Below are 15,721 nucleotides of genomic sequence, written 5' to 3'. Positions count from 1 at the left end.
GGCGTTGCGGTCCCCGCCTCTAGCCACACCCAGGCCACGCCCCCGGGGGAGCTCCGCCCCTCGCCTGGCTCCGCTCTCCCGGGAGCTGGGGCTTTGAGCGTCCCGGGTTGGGCGGGGAACTGGTAGCATCGCTCCTAGGATGCGAGGGCCATTTCTCTCCGGCCGGGGGTTAGATCCTCGGGAAGCTGAGCCATCCCATCCAACCGCTTGCCCCAAACCGGGCGCAGGCCGTGGTCACTTCTCTAGGAAGCTCGGAAGATCCCGCCACTCCGTCCCTCAGAGGTGCGGAAAGCCGGCTTCCCCCAGCCCTCGGGGAAGATTCCTGACTCTTCGCTTGGTCGGGGCATCTGAGGGCAGGAGCTAAGCCGGGCGTACCGGATAGACCAGTGGACAACACCCACGCCGGACCTCCTGTCCCCTACCCGGACCTAGACTCGGCTCCACACATTGCCCCGGGGGGGCCAGGCGCAGTCACGCGCGCGCAGAGCTCACGCTCTCCGCCCCGCACACCTGCGCTCCGCCTCCTGGTCCTGGGCCCGCGACGGGCGAAGGTATTTGGGAAGCCAGGACAGCTGCGGAGGCGATCTCCCTGACCCAGGGCCGGAGTTGCCCGGAGCCTGCCGCCGCTCTCAGCCCGCATCCTTCTCTGTCCTTCCCTCCCCCCGCCTGCCACGGCGCGGGTGTCCGCAGCCACAGCCCGGGGCCGGTGAGCCGGCGAAGGGGGAGGGGAGGAATCAAGGGATGAGCGCCGGAAGGGCGTCGGGGGCCCCGAGCCGCACTAGGACGCCCCTGGAGCCGGAACCTGAGCGGAAGCCGGAACCAGAACCAAATCACCGGTACCGGGTGGGCCAGGTGGTCAGGGTGGGAGAAACCAAAAAGGGAGAGGGGTGCGGGAGTACTGAGAGGAGTGGGCTGCAAAGGCCTGGCTCAGGCCGGCGCGGAGGAGGTGCGGGCGCTGACTCAGGCACGATTTCTGCTCCCGCCGCCTAAGAATTCCGTCCCATCTCGTGCTGCAGTGTCCTTGGGAGGGACGGAAGCGCGAACAAGCTGGAAAGGGGAAGGCTCGGGGCGTCGGGGAAGCGGGACCAGGGTCGTGGTAGAGAGCTTGCGTAGCCGCTGACCTCTTGCCTTGGGCCGTATTGACGAAACAGCACCCCTGGCCCGGACAGCTCCCCGGTTGGGTAGCGGGTGGAGCCGGACCTTAACCGGACGTCTTAGACGTGCTTGTTTCAAATCCTGAGGACTGCATTCCTACCCCTATCCCATTCCCAGCTGCAGCCCCCTAAACCCAGGAGGCGCCCTGGCCCGCGCTCGCCCCCCAGGGCCTCATGTCGGAACCACAGCCTGACCTGGAACCGCCCCAGCATGGGCTGTATATGCTCTTCCTGCTTGTGCTGGTCTTCTTCCTCATGGGCCTGGTAGGTTTCATGATCTGCCACGTGCTCAAGAAGAAGGGCTACCGCTGCCGCACGTCGAGGGGCTCCGAGCCTGACGATGCCCAGCTTCAGCCCCGTGAGTGGAGCCTGGAACCCTGGCTCAGTAACCTTTCACCCTTCTCCCCACACCTCTGCCCCTCACCTCTGCCTACCTGACCAACAGACCCAGGCCAAATCCTGATCAAGCCTGCTCAGGAAGCTTAGTGATGCACTCTTGAGTTAGCAAATGGGGTGACACCACTCTGAAAGCAAAACTAGGGAAGGCAGCATGGGCAGCAAGGGTCCTCTGGATGGTAGTCTTGGGCTTGCATTGGTGTCCCCATCTTTTCTGGTCCCTGACATGCTGAGGTCCAGCATGATAGCAAGTAGGTAAAAGGGTATGTCCTAAGCACTAAATGATGGGAGCCACCAGGTAATGATCCCCCAAAGCTGACTCATCCCTGCTTCCTTGCCAATCTCTTTTATCCTTCAGCTGAGGACGATGACATGAATGAGGACACAGTAGAGAGGATTGTTCGCTGCATCATCCAAAATGAAGGTAGGTCTAGCATAGCCCCTTGCTCCCTCCTTCTCCAACCTTCTCTTGCCCTGACCTCCACCTTCACTGACTCCCTCTTTTCCTTCTTCCCTCAGCTAATGCTGAGGCCTTGAAGGAGATGCTGGGGGACAGTGAAGGAGAAGGGACAGTGCAGCTGTCCAGGTGAGCTGGAAACAAGGGCCAGCATGACTTAGCTTGCCTTGGAGAGTATCCTCTCCTCCAGCACAATCCTCTCCCAGTCTCCTTGCATGTATGGGGTTGGGGGAAGGGCAAAGCTGGCTAACTTACAGGAAGAAAGAAGTTTTGTAGAAATCTCGATTCCTTCAAAACATCTCTCTCATCTAGATGTCATCAAACCTAACATTTACCTCTAGTGCCACTCCTTTGGGTTAAGCAATGTTCCTTTTAGCAAACAGCCCTGGGAGGAAGAACATGTGGTCACTAACATCTTAATATTGAATTTATTAGATAAACACAAGAAAAAATGTTGGGGTTTGGGGAAATTGGGGCTTCTGGGGTTTTAAGGAGCATGCTGAAAGAACATAAGAAACAAAACATGAAGGGAATGGAAATGTTACCCTTGCTCCCCTCCTCCCTGCTGTCCAGTGTGGATGCCACCTCCAGCCTGCAGGACGGAGCCCCCTCCCATCATCACACAGTGCACCTGGGCTCTGCAGCCCCTTGCATCCATTGCAGCCGCAGCAAGAGGCCGCCACTTGTCCGTCAGGGACGCTCCAAGGAAGGAAAAAGCCGCCCCCGGACAGGGGAGACCACTGTGTTCTCTGTGGGCAGGTGGGGCAGGTGCTCCATGGAAAGTGAGGTTGAGGTAGGGGGCCCAATGATCAGGCACCTGATCCCAAAAGTGGGCCTTGGCTCTTTCCTCCTGGACTGGGAGCTCCAGCGGAAGTCACGCTACACAATGTGCCCCACTATCTGAGGAGGCCTCCCCTACCTTAGGCCAGAGGGAAGTAGCCACTAAACTCAGGATGTCCCTGGTCAGAGGGGAGGGCCAAGCAGCCTCTGAGTTGTGGTCCTAAACCCCAGTGTTCCCTCCCCTCCCAGGTTCCGGGTGACACACATTGAGAAGCGCTATGGACTGCATGAACACCGTGATGGCTCCCCCACGGACAGGAGCTGGGGCTCTGGTGGGGGACAGGACCCAGGGGGTGGTCAGGGGTCTGGGGGAGGGCAGCCCAAGGCAGGGATGCCTGCCATGGAGAGGCTGCCCCCTGAGAGACCACAGCCCCAGGTCCTAGCCAGCCCCCCAGTACAGAATGGAGGACTCAGGGACAGCAGCCTAGCCCCTTGTGCACTTGAAGGGAACCCCAGAGCTTCTGCAGAGCCAACACTGAGGGACAGAGGGAGAGGCCTAAGCCCAGGGCTGCCCACTCAAGAGGCAAATGGGCAGCAAAGCAAACCGGACACTTCCGATCACCAGGTAGGAAAACACAGCCAGGACTGTACTGGGCTGGGCTCTTACTGCTCTCTACTCTGGGGGGCACTGATATGACCTACTCCTGTTCTCTCGTTGACCCCTCCCCTTTCTCTCAGGTGACTCTACCACGGGGAGCAGGGGGTATGTGAGGTGAGTCTGCCTGAGCCCTAAATGAGGTAATCTCATCTTCCCATCACCTACTTAAACTACTTAAGCCTTTCAGCTCCCTGAACCCCCAGAGTATAAACTGCAGGCTTACCCTTTGCTATAAACCCCTTGGTTTGGTGGTGGAGGTAGGGAAGGTCCTGCAGCCCCAGGGGAAAAGCTGGATACAGCTTGAACAGGAAGCAACACTGTTACTCTTCCTCTTCTCCAAGTCTCCTTCTTCATTGTGCTGATGGACTACCAGCTGGCAGGGCCAGGGTGTGGGTGGGCGTGAAGGCCCTCCCCTCCACTGGACAGCACTGCCCCCCAGCTGAGGGACCAGCTCTACTTCCACCTGGAGTTACACGGTCTCAGGCTGGGGGCCTCAGGAGAGGTCATGGCCCCTCAGTCTCTTCTCCTTCCCCTGCCTGCAACAGGCTGCCTGACCCGCCTTCCCCAACACCTCGCTCCATATGATAGAGCGTGGCAGCTGGGAGCAGGCCCCTGCCCCTGGTGGGCCCCTAAAGCAATAGCACCATAGGCCCCCTGCCCTCTTAGCACAAGAGGCCCAGGCCCTGGCCTGGCCTTCATGCCCTTTATTCATTGTCAATAAATCCGCTCAGACCATTACAGCTGCTTCGCATCCTGGCTCCAGCGCCTTCTGATTCCCAAGGCCTGTTCCTCTCCCCAGCCTAACCCCAGTGACCCTGGCATCCAGAGTGGGGTGGGTCACGGAGCCAGGGTGGGGAAAGAGGTGGGCCAGAACCACTAGAGACTTTGATAGATGGTTTCCAGCCCCAGAGATTTCAGGCATTTCACCACCCTAGATAAGGTGATGGCAGAAGAGAAAGGAGTAGTTCCAGTCCTAGAGATGATAGGACAATGGGAAAAAAAGGAGTGGGCTCCAGTCCCAGAAATGGGAAGGGGCAAGTTTCTACCCTTGGAGGTGAGGGTGGAAATAAGGGAGATTCCAGGTTTTGGCTGTGTTGCTCTGGATCATTGAGGGTGTGGTCTGACAGCTTGAAGATAGGGACAGCAGCATCACTGGGGGTCAAGGATTCCCTGGCCTTCAGGTGAGGGGATCTGGGTGGCCAGGATCCGGGGCTTTAGCCGGCGGGGGAGGTGGTGGACGCATCTGTAGGGAACACACAGTTAGTGCTCCAGAGTCCTCCCTTAAGGGTATACCTGTCTATTCCCTCAGCCCTGCAGACAAAACAGGACTGGTTGGAATAACCCCTCTACATACAATCTCCTCCAAGGCAAGGGCCCTTACCGGCCTGAGTCGAGGTACCATCATGTCCAGGAGCCCAGGGAAGTCCAGGGCTTTGTCTGGAAATAAGAACCACAAGTCAGTCTTCAGACTTTGTTTTGTTCAATGCTGTATCTCCAGCACTTAGGACAGTGGCATTCTATAAATATTTGCTAAATTAATGGTCACCATCCTAGACCATAAAATCCATCACTCTATCCACTGTCCTCAACATTTATTGGGCAACTGCTGTATAATCAGCTCTGCTCCAGGTATAAAACAAAGGGAGATAGGATACATAGCGCTTCCACCCCAATGGCTATCAAGAAACCAATAATGAAACCTCAACAAACACAATAAATGACTAAGTGCTAAGTCATGCAAAGTGAACTTGGGGTGGTGGAGATGGTGGTAATTCCAGGGAGGGAGACTCCTTGTGGACAAGGTGGAAGTACCAGAAGGTTTTAGAAAAGGCAGGCATTCCACAGCCATGAAAAAGAATGAAATCATGTCCTCTGTAGCAACATGAATGGAGTTGGATGCCATTATCCTAAGTGAACTCAGAAACAGAAAACCAAATATTGCATGTTCTCACTTATAAGTGGGAGCTAAACAACGGGTACACATGGACATAGAGATGGAAATAACAGACTCCCAGGACTCCAAAGGGGGCAAAGGTAGGAATCGAGGCAGGGGTGAGGGTGAAAAATTACCTATCAGGTACAATGTTCACTATTTGAGTAACAGGTACACTAGAAGCCCAATCTCCACTAGTATGCAGTATATCCATATGACAAATAAGCACATGTACCTCCTGAATCTAAAATAAATAATAATAAAATAAAACTGCTATAGACATTTAAAAAAATAAAAAAAGTAGGCATCAGAAAAAATTATACAAAGCTAGGTATCTGGACACTAGGAGCAAAAGGTACATATTGGGAGGACACCGTGAGAGAAGTTAGCTAATTTTTAAAATAGTGACTGAATACTTACTGTGTGCCAGGCACAATGCTGTGTAGTCCACAGGCATCTTTTTTTAACTCTCATAACAATTCAATGAGCTAGTAGTACCTTTTCCTTACCTCATAAAGAACATAAACTGAGGCCCAGACAGGTTCAGAATCCCACCTCGAGTCACACACTTGGAAATGACAGAGTGGGATCTGAACCAGTCAGCCTGGCTCCAGAGCCCAGGCAAGTGCTCTCCACCAAGCTGCAACAGGCCTTATTGCAAGATGCCTGAGGGCATGGAGAGGACCAGAACGTGACCTGGGAGTCCAAGCTTCCTCCTTCCTCCTATCTGTTAGCCTCCCAGGGCTCCCAATTCCTTCCACTCACCCCCAGGCAGGACAGGTGCAGGGGGCCCATCCAACACAGAGGTAGGTGCAGGTGGGGAGAAGCTGGGAGGAGAAGAGGACGGCAGCATCTGGAGGTGGGGTGGGCACAGAGTTATTCCTGGCACGTGGGGAGGTTTTACCAGCTTTTCCTCTCATCCCATCTTCAGTTCCTTCCTCATCACTTCCCAACACAGGAAGTGGCCAAATGCTTGCATTAAGATGGGGGGGTGTGGCTGACAGATATTCAACAGACAATATGTATTGAACGCTTATGTATACTATGTCTCAAGTGTTCTTCTAGCACTTCACATGTACTAATTCAGTCAATCCTCACCACTACCCCATGAGGTAGGCATTTTTATTAATATGACTCCTATGTTAGAAGTGAGACCTAGGTTAAGCCAGGTCCAAAATCACGGAGCCAGTTATTGGCAGAGTGCTGGCTAGAACCCAGTTCTCCTGATGCCCACTCCTATTCTCTTTCTGCTGTATGTATATACATTGTAACAATAGGTATCTTATATTGAAACACCTGCATTCCACTGCACTAAAGGCTTTGCCTCGGCCAGGCATGGTGGCTTGCACCTGTAATCCCAGCACATTGGGAGGCCAAGGCAGGCGGATGACCTGAGGTCAGGAGTTCGAGACCAGCCTGACCAAAATGGAGAAACCCCGTATCCACTAAAAATAGGAAATTAGCTGGGCGTGGCGGCACGCGCCTGTAATCCCATCTACTCAAGGGGCTGATACAGGAGAATTGCTTGAACCCGGAAGGTGGAGGTTGCAGTGAGCCGAGATCGCCCCATTGCACTCCAGCCTGGGCAACAAGAGCGAAACTCCATCTCAAAAAACAAAGGCGGGGGGGGCTTTACCTCGATTATCTCTAATTATGACAGATTATGACAGTGAGCCTGCTAAAGTAGGTATTATCCCCATTTTACATGTGAAGAAACAAGCTCAGAGAGATTAAATCATTGCCCAAGTTATACAATAGAAATTTGAACTCAGATCTATCCAGCACTAAAGTAGGATCCCCAAACTCCTATGAAGGCTGCCTTGGTTTCCCTTTCCCCTGCCCACCCATAGGAGATGGGGAGGCCCAGGCCACTAGAGGAGGTAAACCTGGGGAGCAGAGGGGGCATTTAAATGAACATGAGGCTTTACTGGGGTGGAAGGGTCAACCCAGAGGTGCCTGGGGAGTTCAGGGAAAAGGTAAGCCTCACCTGTTCAGGTTCAGAGAGTTCAGGTGGCCCTGGGGGACCAAGCAGTTCTTCCACCAGCAGTGAGGGGAAGACCCCAACACGGCCCCCAAATTCTCCTCTCCAGAAGCCGTCATCTACTCCATCTTGGGCCCGGGGCAGCAGACGGATGAGCGCCCCCTCAGGGAAGCTCAGCTCCTCTGCACTCTGTCCAGTGTAGCTGTACAGGGCCCGTGCCAGGAATGCTACAGAGGCCCAAGAGAGACGGTGAGAGGGAGGTGGGTGGCAGTGCCCCAAGACCGTGACACCCCAGGGCTACAACCCCTAACAATTCTTCACCATACCCAGGGTCCCCTAACCCCAAATTTCCCTTTCTTACCTGTGGGCTCTGCCCCAGAGGGATTGTCACTGTCTTGGCCGCTCTCTGGGAGGGAGAGGTCCGGGAAGTTGAGATACCGCTCAGGGACAAAGCCTACCTCACCGTGTTGGTTCCGAGCCTGCTCACCCAGCAATGTGAACACATATTAGATTTACCTCAGCAGTCCATGACCCTGGCTCTCCTCTACTCAGGCTTCTAGCTTTGCCTAGAAGGGTCCATGGGGGCCACAGAGAAGTCCTTCCTACTGCCCCCAACCCAAGGTCACAGCCCAGGGTCCCATACCCACCTTGACCCATTCGTCAGCATCTCCCTCCTCTATGACCTCCAGCCACTCACCCTCCGTGATTGTCAGCTCATCCTCACGCCCTGCCTGGGTCACACACGAAAGATTCAGGACTTGGCTGTCCCTGACCCTTGCCCATCAAAGGTCCCCACCCCCATTCATACCTGATAGCGAAATACCACATGTGCAGGGCAGGGGAGGGGCCTAGTGGCCAGGGCTTGGGGGGCAGGCTCCTCAAAGAGCTCTCCTGTCTCCTCACATTCCTCAAAGTCAGAAAGCTCAGCATCCTCAGCCTAGAGGGGCAAAGAACAGACCTCATATGGGGCCCGCTCTCAAGCACTGGTTCTATCTCCCACTCTTCCATCTTTCCTGTAAAGGACACCATGGATCCCCCTCCAAGGTAGCTGCACCCATCCACTCACCATGTATACAACCACAGCCCCCACAGAGTAGGATAATAACAACAGTAATAGCAGAGTTACAGCAATTGAGTGCATACTATGTGCCAAGCACAATGCAAAGTATCCTGTATATATTGTCTCATTTAATCTTCATAATGACCCAGTGCTAATAGTTTTGCACAACTATTAACCTCACTTTATTTATGAGAAAACTGGGGTTCAGAAAATTAAGTCACTCTTCGAGATTGCACAGCTCATAAGTGGAGTGGCTGGTACTCAAAGCCCTTACAGACTGCCCCAGAACCCTACTTCTTAATCATTCTATTATGCTCATAATAAAAATTTACCGAGGATTCTATGCCAGAAATTATGTAAAGAATGATATATGAATGATTTCACTTAAACCTCACAATAACCCTTTGAGTTAGGCACAACTGTGATTCCAGTTTCATAGGGTTTGCCTTCCACTGGAGTTTTTCCCTTCTAAGTAAGGATGGGTAGTGTCGGGGGAGGAGCTCACAGTTGGAGAGAGGTCCCTCTGGGACAGCCGAGCCTCGCTGAGACGTCGCTCCTGCTCCACCTCATCCTGGGCCTGGGTCATGGCTGGCTTCAGCCAGCGCTGCACATCTAGGCCAGCCCCCTGCAGCAGAGCCAGCCGGGCAGCCCCCTTCACCTGGCTCACCTGGCATGGGGAGGAAGGAAGTTAGTGGAACCTGGCTGATGGCAGTGTCTACTCTCTGCTTCTCCCTTCCCTCCTTCCCACCATCAGAAAGAGTAGAGGGAGTGGGGCTTGCCTGAGAAGGTGGGATCTCTAACCTCAGGGGTGTGCCTCACCTGTGCCCGGCGGATGCTCTCTCGCACTTCCTGTAACCTCTGTTCTATGCCTGGAGCCTCCCGTTCTGAAGCCTGCTGCCGCCTCTGCTCTAGTCGCTGCAGTACCTGGTTGGGAAGGCAGAGAACAGGGGTGGGTGCAAATACCGTGGGGCATGACTTACTACAGGACTGGTACTTTGCTAGTTGCATCACATACATTATGTCATTTAATCTTCCCTATGAGGTGGGCACTATTATTGGCCCTACTTTAGTGATGAGGAAATTGAAGTCCAGAGAGGTTAAGTCACTCCCTTACCCAGGGTTACAGAACTAGGAAGCAACAGAAGAGAATTTGAACCTATGTTGGTCTAGCTCCAAAAACTGTGTTCTTAACTATTGTGCCACACTGTTACCTTACAATACCTTTCCCTCCCCTCTGTAGCTCCATGACACCCTCAATGGCTCCAAGATCCCCTCTCTCAGCTCTTCTTGCTGAGACAAGAAGGTGCACATGACACCTGTGCCCCCCACCTCACCCGATGCCCATGGTTCTGGATCTTGTAGTCACGGGCAGCTCGGCTGGTCAAGCGCTGAGCCTCTTTCTCCAGGCCACTCTCACCAGCCATGCTTTCTGCTCCCCACTCCAGGGCACACACCTGAATGGGTCAGGGGGTGCTGTGAGGAGGACCTGAGGCTGCTCCTTCTCTCCAGTTCCCTCCTTTTTCCACTCTGTCTTGACCTCCAAGGACAAGGACAAAGAGGAAGGGGCACATGCCTATGGCCATGGATACAGGTAATGTGGACACAGAGATAGAGAGCTTCAGAAATGGGATCCAGGTCGAGGGACAGAGGTAGAATGAAGAAGATGGTGCAGTCAAGTGACTGAAAGGTGGCCTGAGGTGTATTTTGTGTGTGTGTGTCCTGGTGGGAGGGAGGTGAGCTGGAATTCTGAAACCCCCTCTCCATGGTGTAACACTCACTAAGTTAATATAAAGACAAGGATAATGGAGGAGGAGGCCTAAATCATAGTCCCCTTTTTATGTGGCCTGGTTCCAACAAGCAGGAAGGTCTCACCTGATCAGTCCCTGCTGGCTGAAACTGCTGAGGTGGGGTGGGGGAAAATACACCAGGCTCCTTAAGAAACACCTTCAGGTCTTGCTCCCAGCTTACCTAGGGGTTGGGAAAAGTCAAAGTCACTAATTCACTGGCTCACTCTCCAACCCTGTCCCTAGCACTTCTTGGAAGAAAAAGGACAATGTGTGAAGGAAAGAGGGCTGCATTGGGAGAGAAGGGTAAAAAGGATCCCTAGGGAAGCTCTTAGAGGCCACAGCCCTCACCTGGGAGGTTGTCTGCTCCCCATGGTGGGCATGCTCCAGGACGACCTCTGCGGCTTCCAGCTCAGTGCGGCTGAGGGAGGTCAGGGGGTCCCTCAAGTGTTCTGACAGCTCACTGACAAGGGCCTAGAAAGAACCCCAAGATACTAACACCACCCTTCCCCTAGATCTCTACTGTAAAATAGGCTCGTTCCAGATTTGACAGGTGATGGTCATGAGATATAGGAAGGAGGAAAGAAGACATTCTTCATGAGAAAGGCCCTTCATGTGTGCAGAGCACTTAGAAGTTTAAAACATACTTTAACATCCATTCTCTCCTTTGAGCCCCACTAGTGTTATAAGACAGGCAGAGAAAGGGTTATCCCTGATGAGGAATCTGGGGTTCAGAAGGGTTACGTGTACTGTACAATGCCATGCAGCCAGCTAGGAGCAGAACCAGAGCCCATCATCTACCCACTGTAAGTAGACAAGATCCCCGGCACCGCCCAGTGTCATGGGGATCAAGAAGCAAGGGGGAGGTCCTCCTTTCCCTCCCTGCTGAGGGACAGGGGTGTTTGGGTTAAGACTGGCCTTGAGCAGAGCTGGCAGTTCCTCCTGGTAGTAATGGTCGAGGTGGGCATTGGTAGCCACCAAGGTAAGCAGGTACTCATTGCGGGCGGCTTGCAGCTGCTGGGAGTACTGGGCTGACTGGGCAGACAGCTAGGAGAGTAAACTGATGTCAATAGGAAGCCCTAGACCCCTTGAGTCCTTCCAAGACCAACTGAGAAGCCAGATCCAGAATGGATTCTCACATTATTGAGTGCTTACTATGTGCCTGGCACTACACTAAAAATGTTGCATACTCACAACTCCTGCTCAAAATCCTCTAGTACCTTCCGCACGCATTTAAAATAAAATCCACTGTTCCTTACCACGGTCCACCAGGTTCAGTATGAGCTGATCCCCACAACCTCTCTGACGTCTTTTCAAGTGCTTGTTCCCTTGCTCACAGTACTCCAGCCATACTGGCCTTCTCTCAGTTCCTCGAGCCTACAAAGTTATTCCCACCTCAGAGCTTTTGCACTCATCATTTCTTCTCTCTGGAATGTTCCTCCCCTAGATCTTTGCAAGGCCAGCTCCTTCTTGACAATTAGGCCACCTATTCAGAGAGGCCTCCCTCTAAATTCTACTCCCTTGTTATTCTTTATCATAGTACCTTGTTTTATTTTCATCTTAATCTAAGTATTTATTTGCTGTCTGTCTCTCTTAACCAGACTGTGAGGGCAGGAACTCCATTGGTAGTGTTCTCCACTTATCCATAGTGTCTAGAACAGTGCCTAGTACATACAGATCCTCAATAAATGCATATTAAAGGACTGAAAAAGAAGGGTATTCTTTCCATTTTATAGAAGAAAATAAGGCTCAGAGAGATCAAGTAAATTAACCAAGGTCACCCACTCAGGAAGTAGGAGAGCCTGGATTCAACCGAGTCTTTCATACTTACGCACCTAGGTTCCAAACCACTAGACTACTCTGCCCTCCTCTTCCCTGCCCCCACACTCATGCCCTCATCCATCGAACCTTGGTGCTCAGTTTCTGGAGACTGGTCCGAGAGTGGAAGATCCCATGGTCACTTCGGTTTAGCCTGTGCAGGTGAGGGAAAGGAGTCAGACCCACCCCAAGTGAGAGAATATGAGATCAGAGTCAGGCCCTGCTTTGGTGACTTGGCTCCACCCCTACACAGCCCCACCTCCCTGTTCCCCCACCTTGGGCTTCCTCACTCTCCATGACCCCACCTGGCCTGGACATCAGCTGCCTTCTCCTGTGCCAAGGCCCACACACGTTCACGCTGCCCATACAGCTTCCGACTTCGGCTCAGCTCCCGGACAGACTGCAGCACCTCAGCCTGCGCCCTCTGGAGGTTCTCTGTTCCCTATTGGGATGCATACACAAAGTCCTGACCTAGACCACCTTTGGTCCCAAGCCAGCTCTTCCTTCACCCCATCCTCTGAGCCATACCTTCCTAAGCACCTGCTCCTTGGCGCTCCGCCCTGTACCCCCTGCTAGGTCACGGTATCGGTCGGACGCCTGGAGCCGGGTTTGGCCCCCAGCCACGGTGGCATCCAGCAGGCAGCGCCAGGCACCGAACACTGTCCTGCCCCTCCCCAGAGAAGGTCTGTGTTGAGGAGGAGAGCACTCCACAGCTTCATGAGACCACCCCTGCCCCAGACCAACACCATGGGAGACAAGAGTGCTTTCCCATCCTCCCTTGTCTGTAAGCCCATCAATCGATCAGCCCATTAGCTCAGCCACAAGCCTCACTCCTGCCCTCCACCCCACCCACAGTGTCCTTGCTGGGTCAGCTCCTCTGCTGCTGCTGTGTCAGCTCTACCTACAGCTCATGTGCCCTCCCCACTTGCTAGGCCTTCATCTCCACAGGCTCCTGGGGCTGAGCTCCCCATCACTTTTTGGTCCCTGTGGCCCGCCCCCACCTGCTGTCCATCTCGCCGCTCCGGTGCCCTTCCCTCTTCAGGAATGGGCCAGCCAGTTTCTGGAGTGCCTGGTGGAAAAGCCATCACAGAACCAAGTTCCCTTTCAAAGACCCACCCCAACTAGGAGAATATGAGATCAGAGTATAATCATACCATCCTTTGGGTACATTACATGCCACTTGCTTTGCTAAATGCCTTATAGTCATTAATTTGTATAATCCTTACAACAACCCTACATGAAGGTAAGGTATTATTTTTATTCCCATTTTAGAGAGAAAGAAACTGAGGTCAAGAAAGGTTAACTAACTGGTCCAAGGCCACATGGCTATAATCACACAACAGGGATCTGACACCAGTCTGCTTGACTCTAGGCATCTGCTCTTGACCACAATAGGGATAGATATGGACAGACATTACTGGTGATGTAAAGGAGACTGGAACAAGAGGTAAGGTACAGAGAAAAGTCCCATACCTGCCCATACTCCCGTTCAATGGCTGCCCTCTGCTTGCTGTAGGATCTGCGGAGATTGCAGGTGGGGGGTGAGGTGGGGGATAAGGTTATGTTTGGGCATGTTCTCCCATCCTCAGTCCTCTACTCTGGGCAGGAAGAAGCGGGGGACGGCCAGGTTCCTAGAGCGTAACTGCACCCAGAGGGAATGGGACTGATGGGAGTCCTTGAGATCACCTCGTGCAGCCGCAACACAGGAAACCCTCACCTTACTGCCCTGGGCCCCAGCAGGATCCTCCCCAACCCAGAGGTTCATCTGTGGGCTTAGAGGTGAAGATTGATGGGGGCCTGGGTACGACATCTGCCAGCCTTCCAACAGGTCTGGAAGAGGGAGAGGGATTCTGCTCTAAGGTTGATTGTGGGGTTGGGGGCAGTGGTGTGGAGTCAAGGGCTTTGAGGGAGAGTTCCTGTGTTTATGTGCGGGGGAAGCTGGGGGGGTTAGGTTGGGGAGCATTCCTATCCAGTATCTGGAGAGGCCAGGCCTAGGGTGAGGGCTGTGGATGGGTCGGCTGGGGAGCTCTTGGCCCCTGTTCCTCTACCCCGGCAGATGTATGTTGGGGAGAAGTGGCGCACAACGACGAAGGTGAGTGTAAATGAAGAGAGTTAGGGGGCTACCTGATGTCCTCCAGCAGATCCGCCTCCCTCTGCTGCCGGGTCTGAAGGATGCTCAGCTGTTCCAGGAAGCGAAGCTTCACCTCCTGGGCCGGCTTCACCTGCGGGGGCAAGGAGAGGATGAAGACCCCGGGCGCAAGGACCTAAAAAACACTCCGCGCAGGGAGCGGTGAGGGGGCGGGGCCAGGGAGGAGCTGAGCTCTTTCCTCGTTACTTCTGGTTTGGGGTCTGATCCCTTCCAACTTCCCGTCTCCCACCCCAAGTCGGGTGCCTCCTTAGCTCCGTCCGTTCCCCCAGTCCGCCAGGAGTCCCCATTCAGGAGCAAGCTCACTTTTCGGGGCGGTGGCTGCATCTCCGCTCCAGCAAGGCGGCCAGCGACTGGACTCCGGAACTCGAGGAAGCCCCGCCCACTGTGGAGCCCCGCCCCAGGCCAGGCCAGGCCCCGCCCTCTGCCCGCCCACGATTTGTCCGGCGACGGCGCGGGCGCGGAAGCGAGAGGGGGCTGCAGGAAGGGGGCTACAGAGAAAATAAACCTGTTACTACTGCGAATACCCCGGAAGGGTCCAGGCGGCAGGGCGGACGCAGCGTCCGCTGGGCGGTGGGGAGAACCCCAGGCATCTGAGTCAAGACGCCTGAGTTCTATTTGTAGTGTATCCACTGATTCAGCCTGTAATTATTGATAATTATTCATTTGCATATGTAGATCACCAGTCCCCGAGCTAATGATGAGGAATTCAGTGTGTGACCAGGGAAACTGAGTCACTGGGCACCTGAGCAAAGATGCATCTGACGAAGAGAGGGCTGGTCCCAGACCTTTTCCTAATTCCCGCTTAACTGGAAAAGCCAGCATGAGCAGGGTGAGAAAGATGCCTGGATCCAGGAAGGAACCAGGCCCAAAGGGAAAAAGTCTGGGCCCCACTGAAAACTAAACGATACCAGTGAGTCGGCGAGAGCTGGGAGATGCGCAGGAAGCCCCTGCCATCTTTAGGATCTTCCGGCCCTAGCACTGCTTTCTGAGGAGCCTCTCCCCCATTCCTCATCCTCCTCACCTAAGCTCCTTTGGCTCAGGCACCTGTCCCAGTAAGTCTGACATGGTTCAAAACTCCAGATTCACACTCCAACTCCCCACTGACACCTCCGCTAGTGTATCTAATAAGAACCTCAACTTTTAAAGCTTTAATTAATTTATTTATTTATTTATTTATTTCATTTTTGAGACGGAGTCTCGCTCTGTCGCCCGGGCTGGAGTGCAGTGGCCGGATCTCAGCTCACTGCAAGCTCCGCTTCCCGGGTTTACGCCATTCTCCTGCCTCAGCCTCCCGAGTAACTGGGACTATAGGCGCCCTCCACCACGCCCGGCTAGTTTTTTGTATTTTTTTAGTAGAGATGGGGTTTCACCGTGTTAGCCAGGATGGTCTCGATCTCCTGACCTCGTGATCCACCCATCTCGGCCTCCCAAAGTGCTGGGATTGCAGGCTTGAGCCACCGCGCCCGGCTAAAGCTTTTAAAGCTCCTTCAACGTGATCCTCCCCCCGTAGCGTTTTAAATGGCACCTCATTTCCTCCAGTCAGTTAAGCCA

At 53.9% G+C, this 15,721-nt stretch overlaps 2 protein-coding genes across 10 annotated transcripts; one reads left to right on the top strand and one right to left on the bottom strand.

The window, feature by feature from the left end:
• RELL2 (RELT like 2) lies at positions 1–4,185 on the top strand. 8 transcript variants are annotated; one of them, XM_033180856.1, is made up of 8 exons: positions 1–836; positions 1,273–1,512; positions 1,909–1,974; positions 2,070–2,136; positions 2,581–2,766; positions 3,037–3,412; positions 3,526–3,559; positions 3,787–4,183. In XM_033180856.1, the coding sequence occupies exons 2-7, from the start codon at positions 1,329–1,331 to the stop codon at positions 3,556–3,558; spliced, it is 912 nt and encodes a 303-aa protein (XP_033036747.1). In that variant the 5' UTR covers positions 1–836; positions 1,273–1,328; the 3' UTR covers position 3,559; positions 3,787–4,183. The 8 variants fall into 8 exon arrangements, 7 of the variants coding, with proteins under 7 accessions (XP_033036747.1, XP_033036748.1, XP_033036743.1 ...); XR_004430024.1 differs by having other exon boundaries at positions 3,037–3,559; positions 3,787–4,185; XM_033180857.1 differs by having other exon boundaries at positions 3,526–4,185.
• Positions 4,103–14,568, bottom strand: FCHSD1 (FCH and double SH3 domains 1). 2 transcript variants are annotated; one of them, XM_033180848.1, is made up of 20 exons: positions 14,474–14,567; positions 14,146–14,243; positions 13,495–13,540; positions 13,023–13,090; positions 12,550–12,685; positions 12,327–12,463; positions 12,112–12,175; positions 11,122–11,250; positions 10,555–10,677; positions 10,292–10,387; positions 9,754–9,873; positions 9,239–9,343; positions 8,925–9,086; positions 8,168–8,296; positions 8,007–8,090; positions 7,721–7,838; positions 7,366–7,586; positions 6,144–6,231; positions 4,827–4,882; positions 4,103–4,688 (listed from the first exon to the last, which is right to left on the bottom strand). In XM_033180848.1, exons 1-20 carry the CDS (start codon positions 14,492–14,494, stop codon positions 4,623–4,625), a joined length of 2,067 nt encoding a protein of 688 aa, XP_033036739.1. In that variant the 5' UTR covers positions 14,495–14,567; the 3' UTR covers positions 4,103–4,622. The 2 variants fall into 2 exon arrangements, with proteins under 2 accessions (XP_033036739.1, XP_033036740.1); XM_033180849.1 differs by lacking the exon at positions 6,144–6,231 and having other exon boundaries at positions 14,474–14,568.
• Between the last annotated feature and the right edge of the window lie 1,153 nt (positions 14,569–15,721).

This window comes from Trachypithecus francoisi, unplaced genomic scaffold, assembly GCF_009764315.1.
Source record: "Trachypithecus francoisi isolate TF-2019V2 unplaced genomic scaffold, Tfra_2.0 Lachesis_group2, whole genome shotgun sequence".
NCBI lineage: Eukaryota > Metazoa > Chordata > Mammalia > Primates > Cercopithecidae > Trachypithecus > Trachypithecus francoisi.
Note: the sequence above shows the minus strand (reverse complement) of the source record. Positions and strands in the feature narration are given on the sequence as shown.

Bases quoted from the DNA above. Each gene is read 5' to 3' on its own strand.
- RELL2 (XM_033180852.1), top strand. From the start codon at position 1,329: ATGTCGGAACCACAGCCTGACCTGGAACCGCCCCAGCATGGGCTGTAT. The intron at 1,513-1,908 runs GTGAGTGGAGCC...TTTATCCTTCAG, and splicing joins CGATGCCCAGCTTCAGCCCC to CTGAGGACGATGACATGAAT. The intron at 1,975-2,069 runs GTAGGTCTAGCA...TTCTTCCCTCAG, and splicing joins CTGCATCATCCAAAATGAAG to CTAATGCTGAGGCCTTGAAG.
- FCHSD1 (XM_033180848.1), bottom strand. From the start codon at position 14,494: ATGCAGCCACCGCCCCGAAAA. The intron at 9,344-9,753 runs GTGAGGTGGGGG...CTTCCCAACCAG, and splicing joins TCCAGAACCATGGGCATCGG to GTACTGCAGCGACTAGAGCA. The intron at 4,689-4,826 runs GTAAGGGCCCTT...TGTTCCCTACAG, and splicing joins TGGTACCTCGACTCAGGCCG to ATGCGTCCACCACCTCCCCC.